This window comes from Pseudomyrmex gracilis, unplaced genomic scaffold (genome assembly GCF_002006095.1).
Source record: "Pseudomyrmex gracilis isolate BER0280 unplaced genomic scaffold, ASM200609v1 scaffold_73, whole genome shotgun sequence".
In the NCBI taxonomy this organism is placed as follows: domain Eukaryota; kingdom Metazoa; phylum Arthropoda; class Insecta; order Hymenoptera; family Formicidae; genus Pseudomyrmex; species Pseudomyrmex gracilis.
The window spans coordinates 240,997-261,281 of NW_018020657.1; the positions used below are offsets into that span (position 1 = coordinate 240,997).

Below are 20,285 nucleotides of genomic sequence, written 5' to 3' on the forward strand. Positions count from 1 at the left end.
TATAATATATATATTCAATAATTATTAATATTGACAATATCAAATAAAATTATCGATATCTTTTTGATATTATCAATAACAGAATATCGATACTAAAATATCAAATATCAAAAGAATTATATCCATATTGTCGATATATCGATATCATATGCTCATCCCTACTATGGGCCGAATTTTCTATCCGCAGACAACTTGCGAGGTATTTAATTTTGACATTTCAGGTTGACTGTGCTGCCAACCGTCATCAATATATTGTTATCGGTTATTTCACAGAGGCATTATATAATTAAGACGTATACGTCATCTTGTGAAAAAAAAACTAAAACTATTCGGTAAAATGTGGATTATATATATAAGCTTGCGACTTGAAAGTTACATGGGCCCGTAGAGGGTTAATTGCAAATAACGTAATTATTTCAAAAAAGTTTCATTTTAGAAACAACCGTTTTCTCTTTTCTCGCAGACGTGGCAACAAATACCACGCTTGTTTTTTTCCGAGTTGATCTTCGAACCTAGTTTCTCTCTCGGGGCAAATAAATATGATTCATAAGTCGAAAGCAAACCGCGAAGCACGTACCGTGCGCGACCGCGAATATCAGTAAACGTGCCATTTTTTTCGTTAAAATCCGGACCGATCTGTCTATCGGGCGATACACACTCGACGGACGCGATATAAGGCGCTTATCGGCGCGACTTGCAAAATATATATATATATATATATACGTACGATGCCGGAGGCAGTCGAGCATAGAGCCGCTTTGAAAGTAAGATTAATCGTGCGAGACCTATCCTTATGTCTGACTCATAAGGATCTCGCAATTATAACGTCATAATTGAATTACAAGGAAGGCGCGCGCGCGCGAGGGCACATTCCTTCCCGGCTGCGCGTTTATACGCCGAAAGCGTTATTTATCATTCGTTCCGCTTTGCGACCGGTTCCGGGATGATTCTCCGTTCCTTTCTCACGTGAGATTTGATTTAAAACGGAATTTGAAAGAAAATTAATATAAAAAAAAAAATTATATAGTTAATAAAATTAACTATAATTTTTTTTTAAATTAAGTTAATAAAGTTATAATTAAATTATAGTTTTTAAAGAGAAAAACTTGGGTTTTTTCTTTGCGAAAAAATTGAAATAGAAAAAATTGTATGGATAAATTAGACAATTTATAAAATATTTACAAGTGTCAAATTTTCACACGATAATATCTCGTCACTTTTTTTTAATTAACGTTGCTGTCGTGGCGCGTAATAATCAAACGATCTTCCACAAAAATTCCACCAAACGTGTACACTTTTATTCGACCGATAAATTAACAACATTATGAATTTTGTTTATTGTTTCTCGGTAAAAAATCGACGTCTCGAAGAATTAAAAAGCTTCTAATGCTTCTATTTTTTTTTTTGCGTCGCGTTACGCAATCCCGAATTAAACGAAAAACAACTCGCGAGTCATTATGTCGAGACGGATTTTTATCGTACACGTTCTAATGGGCTATCGAGACGTTCACATAATAAACACCGCGAGCCGCGGATGAGGCCGCGCCTTCGCAATCCGCCAATTATGACAGAACGAAAACTAACATTAAAAACGATTTTAATTGAGCTTCGAAAATGGCGTTGTGTCGAGTGATTTTCCTCCTCATCCCCTCGAGAACACGTTGTTCGCGCAAGTGTGTGTGTGTACGAACGGTTACGCAATCCGCGCCCGGAAACACTTGTGATTGGTGCGCTTAATCATTGACGTTATCGTTGTTGTCGCAAGGTGAAAAAAAATAAAATGGTGAAAATGCCGAGAAAATCTAAAATCGCAATTTTTCCAAAATAAAAAAAAAAAAAAAGAAAATTAATTGCGTGATGATTATCTTCGCGATACCAATGACGTTGGTAGCTTCTGTGCGCGAACAGCGACAAATAATATTACACACACCACGAGACGAGAAAGGAAAAGCTGCGACGACGTGTTCCAACTCATCGCCTAATAATGCGTTATTATCGCGTCGCGAGAAACTTATAATTTAACATGAAATCAACAGCTTTTTGCGGATTGAAAAATCCGAACGGCGTCAATCCCGCAGACAGGCGACGACAAATAATTATCTCGCTCGTCATGTCGACGATCGCGTCTCCAATTCCATCTCGTGGTTTTCTTTTCTGTTAGATTATGATTACTTGTCACTTATTAACTTGATGAGTAAGATAAATTAAATGAACATTACCGCGAGACACAGCCGCGAAATATAAAACCGCGGTCGTGTAATTAATGAGAGTCGTTATACGCGGGGAGAAAGAGGAATTAGCCGCGATAATATATTTTCGTTGTTTCTGCTTTCTCGAGGAAAACAGAAGTCGAGCGAATTAATTTCAAGCGTGTGAGTTAAAAAAAAGAAAAAAAAAAAGAAACGAGTAATAGACATTTCCTACCGCGCAAATGTGTCGTTTATTTAAAAATCGCGTTTGTGCAAAAGTTGTGTGTCGAAAGTTAAATCACCAAATTATTGAACTCTCTTAAGTAGAATCAGTGCATTGCACTGAAAATCAGTAAATATTTACTGATTCCGATAAGTTATAAGTCTTCCACCGAGAATCAATAGATTACTGATTCATTCTGTTGGAACTCTTTTACTGCGCAAATCAGTAATTATTCGCTAAGTCAATCAGTACATATAAATGTACCAATTAGTAGTAAATCAGTAGAATATCGTCACATTCACTAAATAAAACAGTAAGACTGTAATCAGTGATAAAATGAACGATTTGATATTATGTATGTATCATAATGTATCAGTGTAAAACCAATAAAGTAAATAAGTAAATCATGCTTTTATTTTAATGAATATAACGTTTTTATGAACATTTCTGCAATTTTTCTTATGCAAAACGACACGGACTTTATTGGTTTTATCTTACACTGATACATTATGATACATACGTAATATCAAATTGTTCAAATAATTTGATATATATATACATACCTTCAAATAATTTTGCTGTGTCTGCATCCCCAGTAATGTCATAGATTATATATTTTAATTCTTGCACGGTTAAATTTTTTATGTTCTCCATTTATTTCGCAGCATAAAAATGCTCAGAGCTGACAATATGACAATATAAGGTGCGAAAGCCAGTGAAGTGATTTGCATTCAAAAGAAAAATTAAAAAGTTGCCAAACATTACTGATTTTCAGTACAACTATCTGTTACTGAATCAATCAGTCAAATTTTAACTGATTCTCAGTGACAATTAATCTGTTACTGACTCAATTAGTAAAATTTTTACTGATTTATCATAAAAGAGACATACTTTCACTAAACTTCAGTAACATTATCACTGAATTTCAGTGAAACTATCTATTATTGAATCAATCAGTGAAATTTTAACTGATTCTACTTAAGAGAGAAAACTTGTTTGGCCGAAGAGCAATTTACCAATGACTTAGAAGCTTGTGGTTGTTACTTGAAACAAATTATTCGCGCAAAATATGAATTTGAACCGATATTGCGTCGTATTTACGAAATAACGAGTCGCGTATATATCGGGTAGACAAAGGGTGGTGTCGTCGTGGTACGCGATGGTACCGAGGATTTGACCCGCATAATTACCAGTTCGCGAACGATCGATACCAGACGGGCTATCTTATCACGGTCATTGTACACGACGATGCTTACGGCGATGTACAATAATGCTCGCTATTGTCTTCCGTTCTGCAGAATCTCGCGTTCTCAAAACAGTAGTCGCGTACACCGAAAAAATTGTATTCTTGTTTTGAGGAAATATCCCACTTACTTTAAGTATATTTTATACTAAAATAGGCGCAAAGAAAAGTTTCTTATTTTAAGAGAAAAATCCTCTAAATAGTAATATTGATAAGAATATTATACTGATTAGAATATAAAAAGCCTCTATAGAAAAACATATATATCTCACTATCGAAAAAGACTATATTCTTAAATAAAAAATATATTCTTAAATAAAGAATATATTCTTAACTTCAGAAGAATATCATCTAAAATCTTTAAGAAGATTTTTTAAGTATAAAATCTACTTACGAGAATATAATTTTTTCTGTGTAATAAAATTCGAAATGTATTCTTTTCTTTTTCATCTTTCATTAAAACATTTATATAATTTTGCAATTTTTTATTTTGACATTTTGTTCGCGTTTGAATCGGCGCCATATTTTGTAAATATAATTAATTAGTGTACCTTTCGAGTATATTCACCGAAAAAATTGTATTCTTATTTTGAGGATATCCCACTTACTTTAAGTATATTTTATACTAAAATAGGCGCCAAGAAGAGTTTCTTATTTTAAGAGGAAAATCCTCTAAATAGTAATATTGATAAGAATATATACTGATTAGAATATAACAAGCCTCTATATAGAAAAACATATATATCTCACTATCAAAAAAGACTATATTCTTAAATAAAGAATATATTCTTAATTTCAGAAGAATATCATCTAAAATCTTTAAGAAGATTTTTTAAGTATAAAATCTTCTACTTACGAGAATATAATTTTTTCGGTGTAGTAATATTCGCGATTACGCCCTTGTTCAAATACACGATTTGAGATGCAGTTAGAAATTTTTACATGCCGTTTCTCATATCTGCCGTGCGATTAACAAGCGTGCTTATTTTTTTTTTCCACCGCGCGGCTTGTAATTATAACTCCCGCGGCAGCCTTCGAGCCGCACGGATTGTTCCAGTTTTTTCGAGCGCTATTTATATATCCAATGACTATATGTTTTAGAGCAAATAATTAACTACGTATATATTTCTTTAATTTGATCTTTTAAGAATCGATGACAAATGTTTACCTTCAGGTTTCTCACGCACAAAAATTTCGACGCGCAAGATAAATGACACTTTACTTTAGTCACGTGTCATTTATCTGTTTTAAAAACGTGACCAATGAACACGTGACTTTGTCACGTGACAAAGAGAAGTGGGAAAACAACGCGCTGACTGAAGGTCACGTGATTTTACTTTGGTCACGTGTGTCTTTAAAAACCGGATTGAAATGGCACATTACTCACACGGAGAAACAGAGAACAAAGCCAGACACCGTCTTGCAAACCATATAGAGAGAATACATATATATGAGAGAGTTGTCAGAAATAACGCGTGAGAAAATCAAAAACTCGAAAAATAGAGAAAGGGAAGGATTTGAAAAACAACACACGCCATGTAAATTAAATGTTTTACTTTATAAATTTAAATTATATAGATTGCAGTTACCGCGTGCCAAGTTTTTTCACAAAACAGTTTACTTGAAAAGTTGTATATCCTTCGAGAAAAAATGACGTCTCTTTATTCCACTGTGCGTTGCGTCGGTGACACGTCGCGAGAAACTTTGTCGATGGTTTTTGAACCTCAGCGAGAGGATCTCTCCTCGAAGAGGATCCGTTTCTTTTATATTTCGCAAAGGTATGTTTTACCTGGCAAGCGTGATATATAAAATATTCGGACGTCGCGTGACTCGCGATGACGACCAACTCTCCGTTATTTCCATTGAGTAATTCGAGCGATCCGAGTACGAAGGAATCTCTCAATGTGGAATGCTCTCTCTCTGTCTTCCGAGCGGTGTGCTCCTCAAAGAGAGGGACGAGAGCGTATCGGACTCTCTCCTCGGGCGCAAATTGCCCGATGGTCCGTGGCGCTATTAAGCCGCGCGATTATATACCTATAGCACCGAAGATCGGGAGTTTTCTTCCGGCGATACTCTTCGCGCGCGGCGCGCACTTATACGTGTCAGATCCCGACCGAACTCGACCCGACAATGAAGAAAGCTCTGCCGCACTTGCGCGACCATAATCACGGTATTTGTACACTCGATGACCTTGAAAGTCACATATTCCGCACCGCGCGCGTCCTTCCCGCGCGCAAGCACCTTGAACTTGCCGAAGAATCTCCGCGCGAATCTGGCAACGGTCCAATTAGTTCGATTCTACTTCTAAAAATCTCAACAGCCCTCTACTCGGGATATCTCCGCGTGGATGAGATAACGCGCGCGTTAGTTAGTCTTTGCGCTTTGTCCGAGCGAGCGTTTTTTTGTATTCGCGCCACCCAAATACGGTCACGCTCGCGATTCGATCCAGAGATCCATTTTTTATCGGTCCAAACGTTCTTTTGTATTTACCAATTGTATCTTGATTTCACAAAAAAAAAAAAAACGACACAACAAAATAATACAATAAGATTTATGTAATATGTCCCGGACGTTATTGAATTTTCCACAAGTCACGAGTCGACTCATGCGCGCAATATTCTTTATTTCCGGCATTCGCTCACGGAGAAAAATCACCGCTCGCGCGCGTGTGTGTGTCATCGAGAAATATTTTCCTTCGTGAATAATAATTTTTTTGATTGCCATTACACGATCGATAAAGATCGCCGCATAAATGATTCACAAACGCGCGTCTTCTTCTTCGCGAAACACATTTATTTAATAACCATTCGCGCGCACGGCGTAAGCAATAAAAGTCCCGTTAGTTGCATTAATCCTCCGCGATAGCAAACGCGCTTCGTTATCGCGGTGAGCGCGCATCCTTGTGGGGGGATGGACATTATTATCGTGACAGAAGGCAACGCCGTTCATTTCGATCGAGAGATATACGCCGCTTGGATACGCATCCTGTTGTGCGCAATAATTTGTTTTTTTTTTTTTTTCACAGCCTTCTTTGCATAGTTGAAGGCAAAAGATCCGATCTATGACGCGCGGCGTTGCAACGTTTCCGCGTGCGTGCTTTAAACTATTAAAACAGACTAAAAGCACCGCTTCCTCTCTCAAGTCGTGAAAAAAAAAAAAAATGGTTTTTCGCGGCCGCGCAACAGTTCGGTTAATCTCGACTGAAAAAACTTATCAGCGCGATTTGGGTGAAATATCATCGTCTTCGTGTGTAAAGATAAAAATTTAATTTGAGATATTCTAAAGAGCAAGAAAAAAAAAATTTATATTCGATATAAGAGTCAATATGATTTTTTATTTTCTATTTTTTATTTAATATATACTATATTTTATATATATACTATACATATACTTTATATATACTATATTTTTTATATATACTATATTTTTTTATATATCTACTATATTTTATTTAATATAAAGCTAAAGGCATTGATTTATTTTTTTTTCAGTTCGCGAGCTTGCTCTTTTATTCTGGTGTCTTTCGAATCGGTCACCAAATGCTCTGTGTTTCTTTTGTCAAACCGAAAAGAAACGATGATGATGAAAACTGATTTCGCTCGGGATGGACGTCTTGCGTCTCTCTCGTAAAGGCCACTTAATAGATAAAAAAGAAAAAAGATATATCTCAGGAATTCTTTGCCGGACAAGATACACCTTTATTGCGGTTTTGTTTTTCGCGAGGTGGGTATCTTCCCGGCGGTCAAGTGGAAGGTGGAGTCACGGGTGGGTGACGGGAGCCTCGGTTATAGGGCCCCGCCGCCGTCGGCGCCGTCGGTATATACAAGAGGTATGCCCTCCGGGCACCCACGGCACACGCACCCGTAACCCCCGGTAACCATCGGGGATCCCCACTCGGTCCGACTTGTGTTAGAGCGCGGCCGACCATCGTCGTGCCGTGCCGTCTCGTCCGCCTACAGTTGCACTCGACTCGCCAATCCGTAAGCACGCGACAGTCATCCGCAAGACGACGGATATATCATTCGCGCGAGAAACACAAATCTAGCGTACTCTCAAGCACACACGTACACTTAGTGCGAAATCCGATATATCGAATTTTTTTCAAGTGAAGTCGAAAAAAAGGTCGGAGAGAGAGAAGAAGCGGCGAGTGTGCGAGATATTCGAAAAATTCTCGCAACGTTTTACCTGTGGTCGGTGTGCACGATCTGAAAGTACTTTCAGTGAGTTATTTGGAATTTTCGAGTAATCGAAGTTTTCGCGGCGGGATTCGACGAGCAGCATCATCGACGTCTCGCGCGTCCGCGGTGTTTTTATTTATTTAGAAAGTAGAAAATTTTTTCATTGCCGTGAACATTATTAAATATTTACATTTATATATATATATATAAAATACTCCAAGTAGTCGAGAGTAATAGCGTACGTAAGTACGAGAGATTGGATATTAGCTTCGTGCCGCAACACACACTTCAGTCAGTTGGATCGTTAGTTCTTACGAATATACTCGACTATGAGTGTTTGAGTATTTGCGCGCGTAATCGCTCGATTAAAAACCAATACTTCGATTTTCTCCGAAGCCAGGAAGAATCTTCTTTTCGAAGATCAAAATAAAGAAGAGCGGTGCTTCTTGGAATAAGAGAAACAAAAGTGAGTAAAAACGATAAATGTGTATTATTTCTCTCTTAATTATTAACATTTTCAAACAAAAAATCAAGATATAGGCGGTCGAGAAAATGTAGAAATTTTTTATAGGATTTTTATAGGGCAATATTGTTCGCAACATCAATATTTTTCCATAGTTCTTTCCGAGTCATAAATCGCGTTGCGATAATTAAGTTTATGATCTCGAAGTGCGAGATGTGAGAATCATCTGTTTATTCGAAAAATGAAAATTATCCCGTAAGAAATGTTTTTACATAAAAGTAATATTGTACGAATATTTTACGCGAGACAACAATGTTTAAAATGACACACATTGCAAATTGCAAAATCCATTAGAATGAATTATTTAATCTAAAACTTTTTATTAGCTCATAATTGTTTTGACTTGTTTGCTCTTTTGCAATTGTTTAATCGATACGAATCTACTGTATAATAGAAGTTGCGATAGTAAAGTAGGTTCAATTGCAAGGATAAAATTTACTTCTACTTTAAATCTAAAAGTGTCACACATTTTCACTTTCTCCAAATTAATATTAATATTAATATTAATAAATATAAATAAATATATATATATATATATATACATATATATATTAATATTAATATTCTCGAGTGTCCGGAAGATGAATTCGATGAAAAGAAAAGTTTTTTTTTTGCAGTCGACGTTTTGACGAATCGAGACATTATGGTAACCGCGCGCATTAATGAATTAATTGGCGTTGCGTGATAATGAGTAATGCGCCGTAAATATTGTGGCTAACGTGCGGAAATTACGCGCGTGCGTTGCGTATATCAGACATTTCGCGTTAAGCAGAACGAGAGGAAAGCGCGCACGAACGGACGGTTCGTTTAATATACGACGTTCGTACGCGCGCGTGATAATGGTGACAGTATTATTACGTTAATAGAGATGCGCGAGCGACCGGGATGTGTGTATGCGAGAGTGCGGATCTGTCAGGTGTGATTGTGAGCGAATGCAATAGAGTGAGTCAGAGAGAAAAAAAAAAAAGTATATTTGTCGGAACTTACCTTCGCGTTCTAATGAAAGAAAATCAGTATGAAATTCGCGTACACCGAAAAAATTATATTCTCGTAAGTAGAAGATTTTATACTTAAAAGATCTTAAAGATTTTAGATGATATTCTTCTGAAATTAAGAATATATTATTTATTTAAGAATATATACTTAATTTAAGAATATAGTCTTTTTCGATAGTGAGATATATATGTTTTTCTATAGAGGCTTTTTATATTCTAATCAGTATATATTCTTATCAATATTACTATTTAGAGGATTTTCCTCTTAAAATAAGAAACTCTTCTTGGCGCTCATTTTAGTATAAAATATATACTTAAGTAAAAAATAGTATAAAATATACTTAAAGTAAGTGGAATATCCTTAAAACAAGAATACAATTTTTTCGGTGTACGTGTATATATATATATACACCAAAAAAATTATATTCTCGTAAGTAGATTTTATACTTAAAAAATCTTCTTAAAGATTTTAGATGATATTCTTCTGAAATTATATATATAAGAATATATTCTTTATTTAAGAAAATATTCTTAATTTAGGAATATAGTCTGTTTCGATAATGAGATATATATGTTTTTCTATAGAGGCTTTTTATATTCTAATCAGTATATATTCTTATCAATATTACTATTTAGAGGATTTTCCTCTTAAGAAACTCTTCTTGGCGCCTATTTTAGGGCGCCTTTTATAAAATATACTTAAAGTAAGTGGGATATCCTCAAAACAAGAATACAATTTTTTCGGTGTATCAATTTCACGTTGTTCACGACAAAGTACGCACGTATAGCGCTATCTGTATATAACTATATATAGAAATTTAATTTATGTGCGCGCGATATCTGTTGAAAACAATTTACTTTAAACATATATATATATTAAACATATATATATATATATATATATATATATATATATATTGTATACAATATGCGACGCAAAAATGCACACACACACGCGCACACACGCATAAATACCATTTTCTTTCTGATAATATATACAAATAGCGTTATTATCTTAAATACTCAGCGAGATATTTTTAAGATGCGATGTCGATTTTTGCGACGAGGGTTTTTTAAGGTAATTTGAAAGAGTTAAGAGTAATGAAGCGCGCATAAATTAGCGATCGAAATAGCGTCCGGTTTTGAGGAATTCCGCAATATTCTTGTGCGATATTCCTCCCTCGCTCGCAAAATGTAATTCGATAAATCGGTTCCGGCTAATTGGCATTTTCTGTTAGGCACGAAAAGTTCAAGGAAATGCGCACTTTAAAACGCAGATTTTCTTAAAATCGGCGTTATATTTTAGACAATTGCCTTATTTACGATCGCATACCCGGTGCCCCATTATATGCTAATTAGAAGCGCAACCCGATAATTAGCCGTGTTACTTTACGCTCGAGTAAATTCGCCCGTATTAGGAACGCAATTACTTCGCGATTCCTCGAGGCGATTCGTTTCGAGAGTTATCGACTATCGCGTTGGACTATCGGCGGGTTTTCCGTCAGCAAAAACTGAAAAATTACAGATTAAGAAACCTTAGTTAATTAAGCACGCTAATGACCAGACGATGAGGTTGTCAAAACCATAGTTCCATTAAAACAACAAATTGCGAACTAACGCAATTCGCGATTCTTCTGATTATATTGTATTTTTTACATTGCGTTTAATAATTTAATTGAAAAAAAGAAATACGTGTAAAAATTTCAATCTATTTAGCAAGTAAAATTCATAAAAAATCTCTAGGTTTCGATCCTTGGGCAAGTTTGAACCGATATGCGAGGTGTTGTGCGAGTAATTAGAAATCGATATCTTTTTTTCCAAACGTTTCGGTTTATTTTAAAACCTTCTTCAGTGGACTGAAATTTACATTTGTTTACATTGGACGTAATCTGAATAATTTTACAATTAAAATAATTTTACAGAGAAGTTAATTATTCAGATTACGTCCAATGTAAACAAATGTAAATTTCAGTCCACTGAAGAAGGTTTTAAAATAAACCGAAACGTTTGGAAAAAAGATATCGATTTCTAATTACTCGCACAACATCTTGCATATCGGTTCAAACTTGCCCAAGGATCAAACCCTAGAGATTTTTTATTCTGTTAAGAACCCAATTAAAAACGACATCAACATCGATTATAAAATTCATAAGTTTTTAAAAAGAACGTTGAAATTTTAAAAGGTTTTATTCTACGCGCGTTTTTACCTACCCGGTAAAAAATTTTCCATGTATAAAATTGTATGGACATATTATATATATTTATATTATATAATATAAATTTGCATAATTAGATATAATAATTTTAATTTGTGTATAAGTATATATGATTATATATTAAAACCTTTTTAAAAATATAGTAAAAATATAGTTTTATATAATTTTTTGTATCGAACATGATACTGATAGAGTTATTTTGTAATTTGATATGGAATATCTCTGAAGCCGTTCTTTTAAAAAAAGAAATTCTTCGTGTATAAAATTGTATGGACATATTCGGCATATTTGGATAATTAGGAAATGAATAAGGTCATAACAGCCGCTTTGCAGAATGTTATGCTGAAATGTTCTATTATATATATATATATACATATATATATGGTCACATGTAAATTTTTACATGTGTATTTTGAATTGAAATTTCAATTCTTAAAATCATACAGTATGCTATACTTGCATCTCATGTATGAAAGACCCCGAAAACACGTGTAAAAATTTACATGTGACCATATATATATATGTATATATATATATAATAGAACATTTCAGCATAACATCCTGCAAAGCGGCTCTTATGACCTTATTCATTTCTTAGTTATTACTTCAGAGCCTTAAATTTCTTTATTAATTGTTGAATAATTAGATATAATAATTCTAATTTGTATATATAAGTATATATGAAAAATTTTTTACCGGGTATATGCGCTATATTGGAATATCTTCTGAAATAAAATTGCGGATAAAATATTATGAAAAAAAAAATAGACAAATAAAATTATCGCAACGTACACAATATATTGTGGCGTGCGCGCGTGTTATAAAAAATTAGTTTTTCTTCATTTCCGCGACGAGATAAAGTCTCACACTCGCGGAAGAAAGAGTAAGAAGATTTAAGGGCAATTACTCTTATGCTCCGCATACACATAAAGGATAAAGACATTCATTGTGCGGTATCGACCCTCTTTTAATCGATTGCGCTTCATAAATCACCGCAGCCATCACGCGAGCACAAAGTCTATTTCAAACTATATATTTTCAAGTGCGCGCTATCGTCGATTAATTCATTTATACTACACACAAAAAAGTAGTACACACAGACATCGTCGTGCAAGAGATGGACCGAACGAACTTTGAATATACGAGTTTGAGAAAAACACGCGAGAGAGAATATGAGGAAAGCGAAACGAAAGCGATATTCTCGCTTTTATCTTCGATGAAATGCAATTTCGTTTACACATATGTAGTTACAGCCTGTGTCCAGAGATGATAAATCTATAAGATATAGAAAAAAAATCAACTCACAAGAGTCAGTTTTATATTTACGTTCAATATTTTATGTACATAAAATAATAAGTTAAAATATATAAAAATTAAATATATTATAAAATATAAACTACGAAATATATTTACGATCATACGAGCCGATCGCAGGATGCTTAGTAACTTATCGAGCTTCAATAAGATTTAATTGTTATAAAAAAAATATATTATAAAATATATTTTTTTTTCAAGATATATATAATTGAAATGTAACTCAACATTTTTCCGTCTGATTTAGTCCGGAGAACAACGAGCCTTCTCTCGCTATCTTCAAGAACGGGAGCGTCGTTCAGAGACCGACCCGGGAAGAGGCCGGGTACCTATAGCATAAATAAAAGCACCTGACGTTGGATAAGTTACCAGATAAAAATCAAAGTCAGTGAGTGCGGAAAGCGAACACGGACAAGAAGCACAGAAAAAGAGAGAAAACCTCACGCGCGTATCTCTCGCGTGAGGAACGCAAAGAGAGGGGACGCCCTTACATGCGTCATCGCGCCGTTGCAGGTACAAATCGCACGCGAGCGAACGCCTCGGCGGCAGTACACGTGCACGACGTCCGGTGTCGCACGCTGCGACAATCGCCGCTTCCTTCTCGTTTGTCGTCGTCGTCGTCGTCGTCGTCGTCGTCATCGTCATCATCGTCGCGTAGCTTTATCGCACGCGATAAATGCTCCGTCGTTGTCGCGGATGACGTTTCCTGTATTCTCCAAGATGATTACCTGGATCGTTTTTCTGACCCTCGGCGCCATTTGCCACGGTGAGTAACAATATGTCAGTTTTTTTTAATTTACTCTGTCAAGAAGTATAGTCGACTGGAAATTAATCTCAAAATTAGAGCAAATTACATGTAGAAAAAGAGAGTGGAACATATTTATGTTTAGAAAGGCTACAAATGTCAAACAATTTATAACGTCTTTTCGAATATTTATACACCGAAACAATTGTATTCTTGTTTTGAGGAGATATCCCACTTACTTTAAGTATATTTTATACTAAAATAGGCGCCAAGAAGAGTTTCTTATTTTAAGAGGAAAATCCTCTAAATAGTAACATTGATAAGAATATATACTGATTAGAATATAAAAATCTCTCTATAGAAAAACATATCTCACTATCGAAAAAAGACTATATTCTTAAATAAAGAATATATTCTTAATTTCAGAAGAATATCATCTAAAATCTTTAAGAAGATTTTTTAAGTATAAAATCTTCTACTTACGAGAATATAATTTTTTCGGTGTACAAGTGTCATTTTAAATTGATTTTAAAGACAATAAGAATATAAATTAAAACAGCAACTTTATCTTCTTAAGACAAAATGTCTCTAGTAATTGCTCGAACCTCGCTATTTGCGCTAATCGTGCCGATTTCCCAAAAGCGTTTGAGAACACACACCGAAAAAATTATATTCTCGTAAGTAGAAGATTTTAAACTTAAAAAATCTTCTTAAAGATTTTAGATGATATTCTTCTGAAATTAAGAATATATTCTTTATTTAAGAATATAGTCTTTTTCGATAGTGAGATATGTTTTTTTTAATAATTAAAAATAATATAAGTGTTAAATAATATAAGTGTTAAAATTATTATTATACTGTATTTGTTTACATTTTATTATAAAAATAATAATTAAAAAGAATATAAATATAGATATAGATTATGATCATTAAAAATAAAAGATTAAACATAGGTAATATGTATGAGAAACGTTAAAATGTAATAAAAATAAAATTATTTAAAAAATCTTACAAAATATCGTTATTAATGCAAAATATATATAGATTACGTACTGATTATATATATATATAAATCTAATTAGTATATATTCTATTAGTATATATTCTAATCAATATATATTCTTATCAATATTACTATTTAGAGGATTTTTCTCTTAAAATAAGAAACTCTTCTTGGCGCCTATTTTAGTATAAAATATACTTAAAGTAACTGGGATATCTCCTCAAAACAAGAATACAATTTTTTCGGTGCAGGAGTCATCGTTGTATATACACGTGTGCGCGATAACTTTATTTTAAGACTCACTAAAAAATGATAAATTGTGCAAACACGAATCCGACTTGTTCGTTTCTAAAACGAGCTTCCGAAATTTGGATCACGACAGCACCTTGTTATCACTTGAAAGTTACGAGCGCGCGATCATTTGCATCTTATAATTGGCGCTCTCTCGTTATAATTTCTCTGATATCCGATCGCGCGAAGCGCGCCGGTATCTTAAAATAGAAGAAGACTCGATCGATACTCATTTACAAACGCGACGATGCAAATCGACAACGAGACTTCATCGAATCACACGAACCCCTTGCTTTGGATCTGAATCCACGCCGACCGCGCGTATAATGACAGAATTTTGATGCATCGCCGATTGATCGCCTCGACGAAAATTACGTAATTTGTGCGATTACAGAGACTCGCGATGGAAATTAGTCCATTATGTAACACCGCAGGATGCGCCGCGATTCTTCGCTCGAGAGCGCGGAGTTCCTGAAAAAATCGTTTTTTTCTTTTTCATTTATATGTGTGTGCGTTCTTTTTCGAAGACCGCAGATCTGTCGGGTTGTTTACGTCATTTTAAACAAATCGACAATTTTTACCGCGATATAAATTTTTTTCCGATCTTTCGCGGTACCTTCTTCTCTACGAGATTATATAATTTCAATGTTCTCTCACGTAAGACCGCGGGATCGCCTTGAGCAATTGTTTCGTACGCTTTTGTTTTCGCTCTCGCGTAACTGCTACGAAACTGTTAAATAAAGACTATTGAATAAATGCTCACGGAGAAGAAATAACCGCAACCCCGATGTAGGTCGTACACCCAAAGACGGAATTGATATGCAGCGAGCCGTCATCGTTGCTTTTACGACTTACTTAAAGGCCACAACTTCGGCAAGGGCCTTTGTAATCTTAAATGACTGTGAGTATTAAGGTTGCGTTCAAAATCACTATTGCGAGGGCACGTTCTCGGATCGTTCAAGTCGCAATCGCCGGTTGTTCACCTCGATCATTGGCGAAGAAAAAGTTTTTTCGGAAGCTGAACTTCAAGTTAAATCGCGCGCAAAATGTATTCTAATTTACTCGTTCGCCTTGCGGTGTTGCAAATTTTGCACAGAGTAAAACTTGACGATAATTCTTCAAGGGCGTGTGCGAATTAACAGCAAGGTGACAGTGCAAGAATGAACGGATGTTGAAAGTGAAAAAATGACAAAAAAATTAACCAATGATCAAAATATATTCGAGTGATCGAACACAACCAATAAGATTCAAATTTTTTAATACTACAAAAGAAGTAAATGGCTCCAGTTAATTTGTAATTGCGTTGAGAGTGGCGGTTGGAGCGAAAACACTGGTGTAGTTGTGCGAAAGTGTGAAAACTGATTTTATTTGAGAAATTTGACGTGGTATAAACGTTTCGACCTTCGGTTTAGGTCCTTATCAATAATATATTCCATAATCGAAAATATAAAATGACGTTACATTGTAAGAAAGGAAATATGTATTAAAAAGTTCGCAGAATTGACGTAGTTGTCAAATAATAAAAATGTTCAAATTTTTTATTTTTTCTCATTACTGGATATTTCATAATTTTCTGGGCCTGTCAAATTTTTTCTTATTTTTATTTTTTCTTTAATTTTTATATATTTTTTTACGCGTAACGTTAACACGCGCGCGTATATCATTTATATATATCTTTTTCGTGTTGAAAAGTCTGTTCTAATCTGTCGTTAGAAAATTCCGCGTTTAATAGAGAAAGCACTTCGACGCAACAAAACGTCGCGTACCTAGCATTGAAATCTACTTCTATGCACCTTGGCAGTGAAACCAGCTCGAGGCGATTCTCTCTCGCGCGCGCGCGCGCGCGATCTGCGCGTTTCGGGATCTCTTTTCTCCGTCTACATTCGCTGAGCATTCGACGATTGCATTTCATTAACAAGTGCGGCACGCCATCCGGAGACGCACGTGCGACGACGCAACGCAGCCAATGCCCGCGTGCAGTTTAAAAGGCAATTTAGAAAGAATGCGTTGTGTTTTTTATGCAAAAATTATTCTCTTCCGAGAAGAGGAAGAAGGGCACGACATAATTTTCGCAAGGCGCTTTATGTTTATTATTTTTCGTAAATATCGGATGACATCTTATCTTTTTTATAGGATCTTTTTTGTATCACGATATACAAAAAATGTGTACTTTTAAGAATAAATAAATATTCGTCTCAAACTATCGATGATATAATTGAATAATGTTTCTATACACCGAAAAAATTGTATTCTTGTTTTGAGGATATCCTACTTACTTTAAGTATATTTTATACTAAAATAGGCGCACAGAAGAGTTTCTTATTTTAAGGGGAAAATCCTCTAAATAGAAATATTTTTTGATACGAATATATACTGATTAGAATATATACTAATAGAATATATACTAATTAGATTTATATATATATAATCAGTACGTAATCTATATATCTTTTGCATTAATAACGATATTTTGTAAGATTTTTTAAATAATTTTATTTTTATTACATTTTAAAGTGTCTCATACATATTACCTATGTTTAATTTTTTATTTTTAATGATCATAGTCTATATCTATATTTATATTCTTTTTAATTATTATTTTTATAATGAAATGTAAACTAATACAGTATAATAATAATTTTAACACTTATATTATTTTTAATTATTAAAAAAAAACATATCTCACTATCGAAAAAGAATATATTCTTAAATAAAGAATATATTCTTAAATAAAGAATATATATTTTTAATTTCAGAAGAATATCATCTATAAAATCTTTAAGAAGATTTTTTAAGTATAAAATCTTCTACTTACGAGAATATAATTGTTTCGGTGTATGGAAAGTTAACTGGACAAGTGTGGAAATAATTTTACTAATTAACGCGCAACAAAAGATTTTTGGAATATGAAAGTGCCGGCGAATTTTTAATATTAAAACCGCGAGTTCAAAGAGTATAACTGTTCTCTCTCGCGCGGCGAATTGTGTTTCTCTTCTGAATGGGCCTTAGCTCGATGCCCGGATTCACTTTCGTTCCGCGCGTCGTCGCCGGAATAACAAATCGGGCGCGGCGTGTTGCGGTTTTCGCCCCGACACCGAGGCGACGACGACGACGACGACGACGAAGCGAAATCATGCCGCGAGATCTCTCACGCGGCCGGAATCAGAGCGAAACAGAGCGGCGGCGCATCGCGTGTGCATCGCGTTTTCAGCGCACAATTTCTTGGTCGGTGAGCGACGTTGTTTTCGTGATGATCATTCCGTGTAAACCATTTATAGACGTGAGTTTAGAACATACAGTAGACAAGTTCAATTACCAAACGATCGTAAGATATCTTGTCGGAACGTATAAAATTAGCGGGATATTCTCTGAGCAATACCCCGAGTCGAAATTTAGCGTCTACATTGAACCTCAATTTTTCTTTTTTTTATGTAGGAGTAAGAGAGAAAGTAGATTCTACTTTGACGCTGCTACATGTCCGAAATTTTCTTTTTTCCTGCTAAAGTTTTAAGGTAGGGTTCAATTCTCAGATCAGACTGCGCATTGCAGGCTCTGATAGGCTCTGATAGGCTCAAAGTAGGAGTGAGAAAAAAAGTAGATGCTACTTTGACGCTGCTATACGCGTCCGAAATTTTTTTTTTCAAAAATTGAGGTTCAAATATAAATATATTTTATCAATAATTGTAACCACAACCAAGAGACAAGAAAGCGATTTCATATAAAAAAAAAATAAATAAATAAATCGACGATGTAATTTTTTTTGTACAGGTCTTTGTTTTTCAAAATATGTTAAAAAATTAATTCAGTATATAAATATGATATCTATTCACATTTTTTAACTATTGCAAAACAAAGCTTCTAGTATGTGAGAAAATATTTTGCATTTTTCGACGTACATGGAAAAAAGAAAATCATCTCACTGAATGTTTAACGAGATTTTTTTTTTAACGCATATATCCACGTGTCTCGATAAAGGGGGAGGGGGAGGCGATAAATCTGAATCGCGCGCGCGCGCATGTCAGATCTGTGATCGTTGCCCCCTTTCCGAGGGCAAGAGAAGAAGAAAAAAGAAGCGATGTGTCCGACGATAATTTCCTAGGCGCCGACCCTCATAGGCCGACCGATGCATCACGCCACATCACGCCATGTGTACATAAAAATGCATCATCCCACTGTCGCTGGGGGGGAGGAGGAGAAGGCGAAAGAATTCGTACGAATTCCGACGCACACACGCACCGACTTTCTTCTTTTCTCGTCGTCGTCTTCTTCTCGTCAGGGCCGAGACTGCCGGTGCAGTTCCCTATAATGCCGCCGCGCGCACCCTTCTCTCTCGGCCGTTGCACACACGTGTTTGCATTCCAGCGCGATGTTTCACTAAATGCACGCATTGCATCGGGTTTAACCACCCCTCTTCGGAGGGAGAACCAGTTTCTTTCGGAGCCGGCGCGGAGCGTTGCGTGCTTTACGGAGGAGGAGCGCGGGGGAAAAAAAAAAGAGAGAGAGAGAGGGGAGCGGCAAAAGACTTCGCCGAATCTCGCGAAGAATAGACTGCGATCGTCATTCCGCACGATATCGAGGCCGAACGAATTCCTCCCTCCATCTTCTTCGGAAAGAAAAACGGTCATTCCGCATTATATGCTCCCTTTTGACGTTTTAAATGTTCGTTGATTATTGAAACACACGTGTAATTTCTTTTTGTGACACAAGCATCCCGGTCTCACCGGGATTGTGTGCGCAAGAAAATGAAAATTATTTGAAAATGAACATTTGTTACACGCGCGTAACAATAGAAACTACAAACAAGAATATTTGGTTTCGAATCCGGTGCAGCGGTTATAAACAACGCACGATGTGAATGACAATTCGTAAGTGCGCGTGATGTTTTTTTGCGGAAAAAATTATAAGTTAGCGAGATAATGAGGCAAATCACATAGTTCGTACACGACTCGCAATCTGCTACGACCGAACTAACAGCGAGACATAGAAGCGCTTGAGCAACGCGTAACCTGGATGCTCATCGGGACGCGTGTAGGTAAGTGCTGTTCGACTATCGAACGTCACGCGTCAGTGGACGGAGTCTCATTGAGCTCGAGATTTGCTATCAATATATATCGCGGATAAATGTGCGATTTATCACGAAAACACACATCGAAAAAATTATATTCTCCTAAGGAGAAGATTTTATACTTAAAAAATCTTCTTCAAGATTTTAGATGATAATTCTTCTGAAATTAAGAATATATTTTTTATTTAAGAATATATTCTTTATTTAAGAATATAGTCTTTTTCGATAGTGAGATATATATATGTTTTTCTATAGAGGCTTTTTATATTCTAATCAGTATATATTCTTATCAATATTACT

General features: G+C 35.2%; 1 protein-coding gene across 1 annotated transcript in view; it reads left to right on the forward strand.

Moving 5' to 3' along the window:
• Positions 1-7,600: 7,600 nt before the first annotated feature.
• LOC109854749 overlaps positions 7,601-20,285 on the forward strand; it is a 35,351-nt gene continuing 22,666 nt past the window's right edge. The window contains exons 1-2 of the mRNA XM_020428171.1: positions 7,601-8,299; positions 13,129-13,647. Coding sequence (XP_020283760.1) covers positions 13,578-13,647 — 70 coding nt within the window. The 5' untranslated portion in view covers positions 7,601-8,299; positions 13,129-13,577. The remainder of the gene's footprint in view (positions 8,300-13,128; positions 13,648-20,285) is intronic.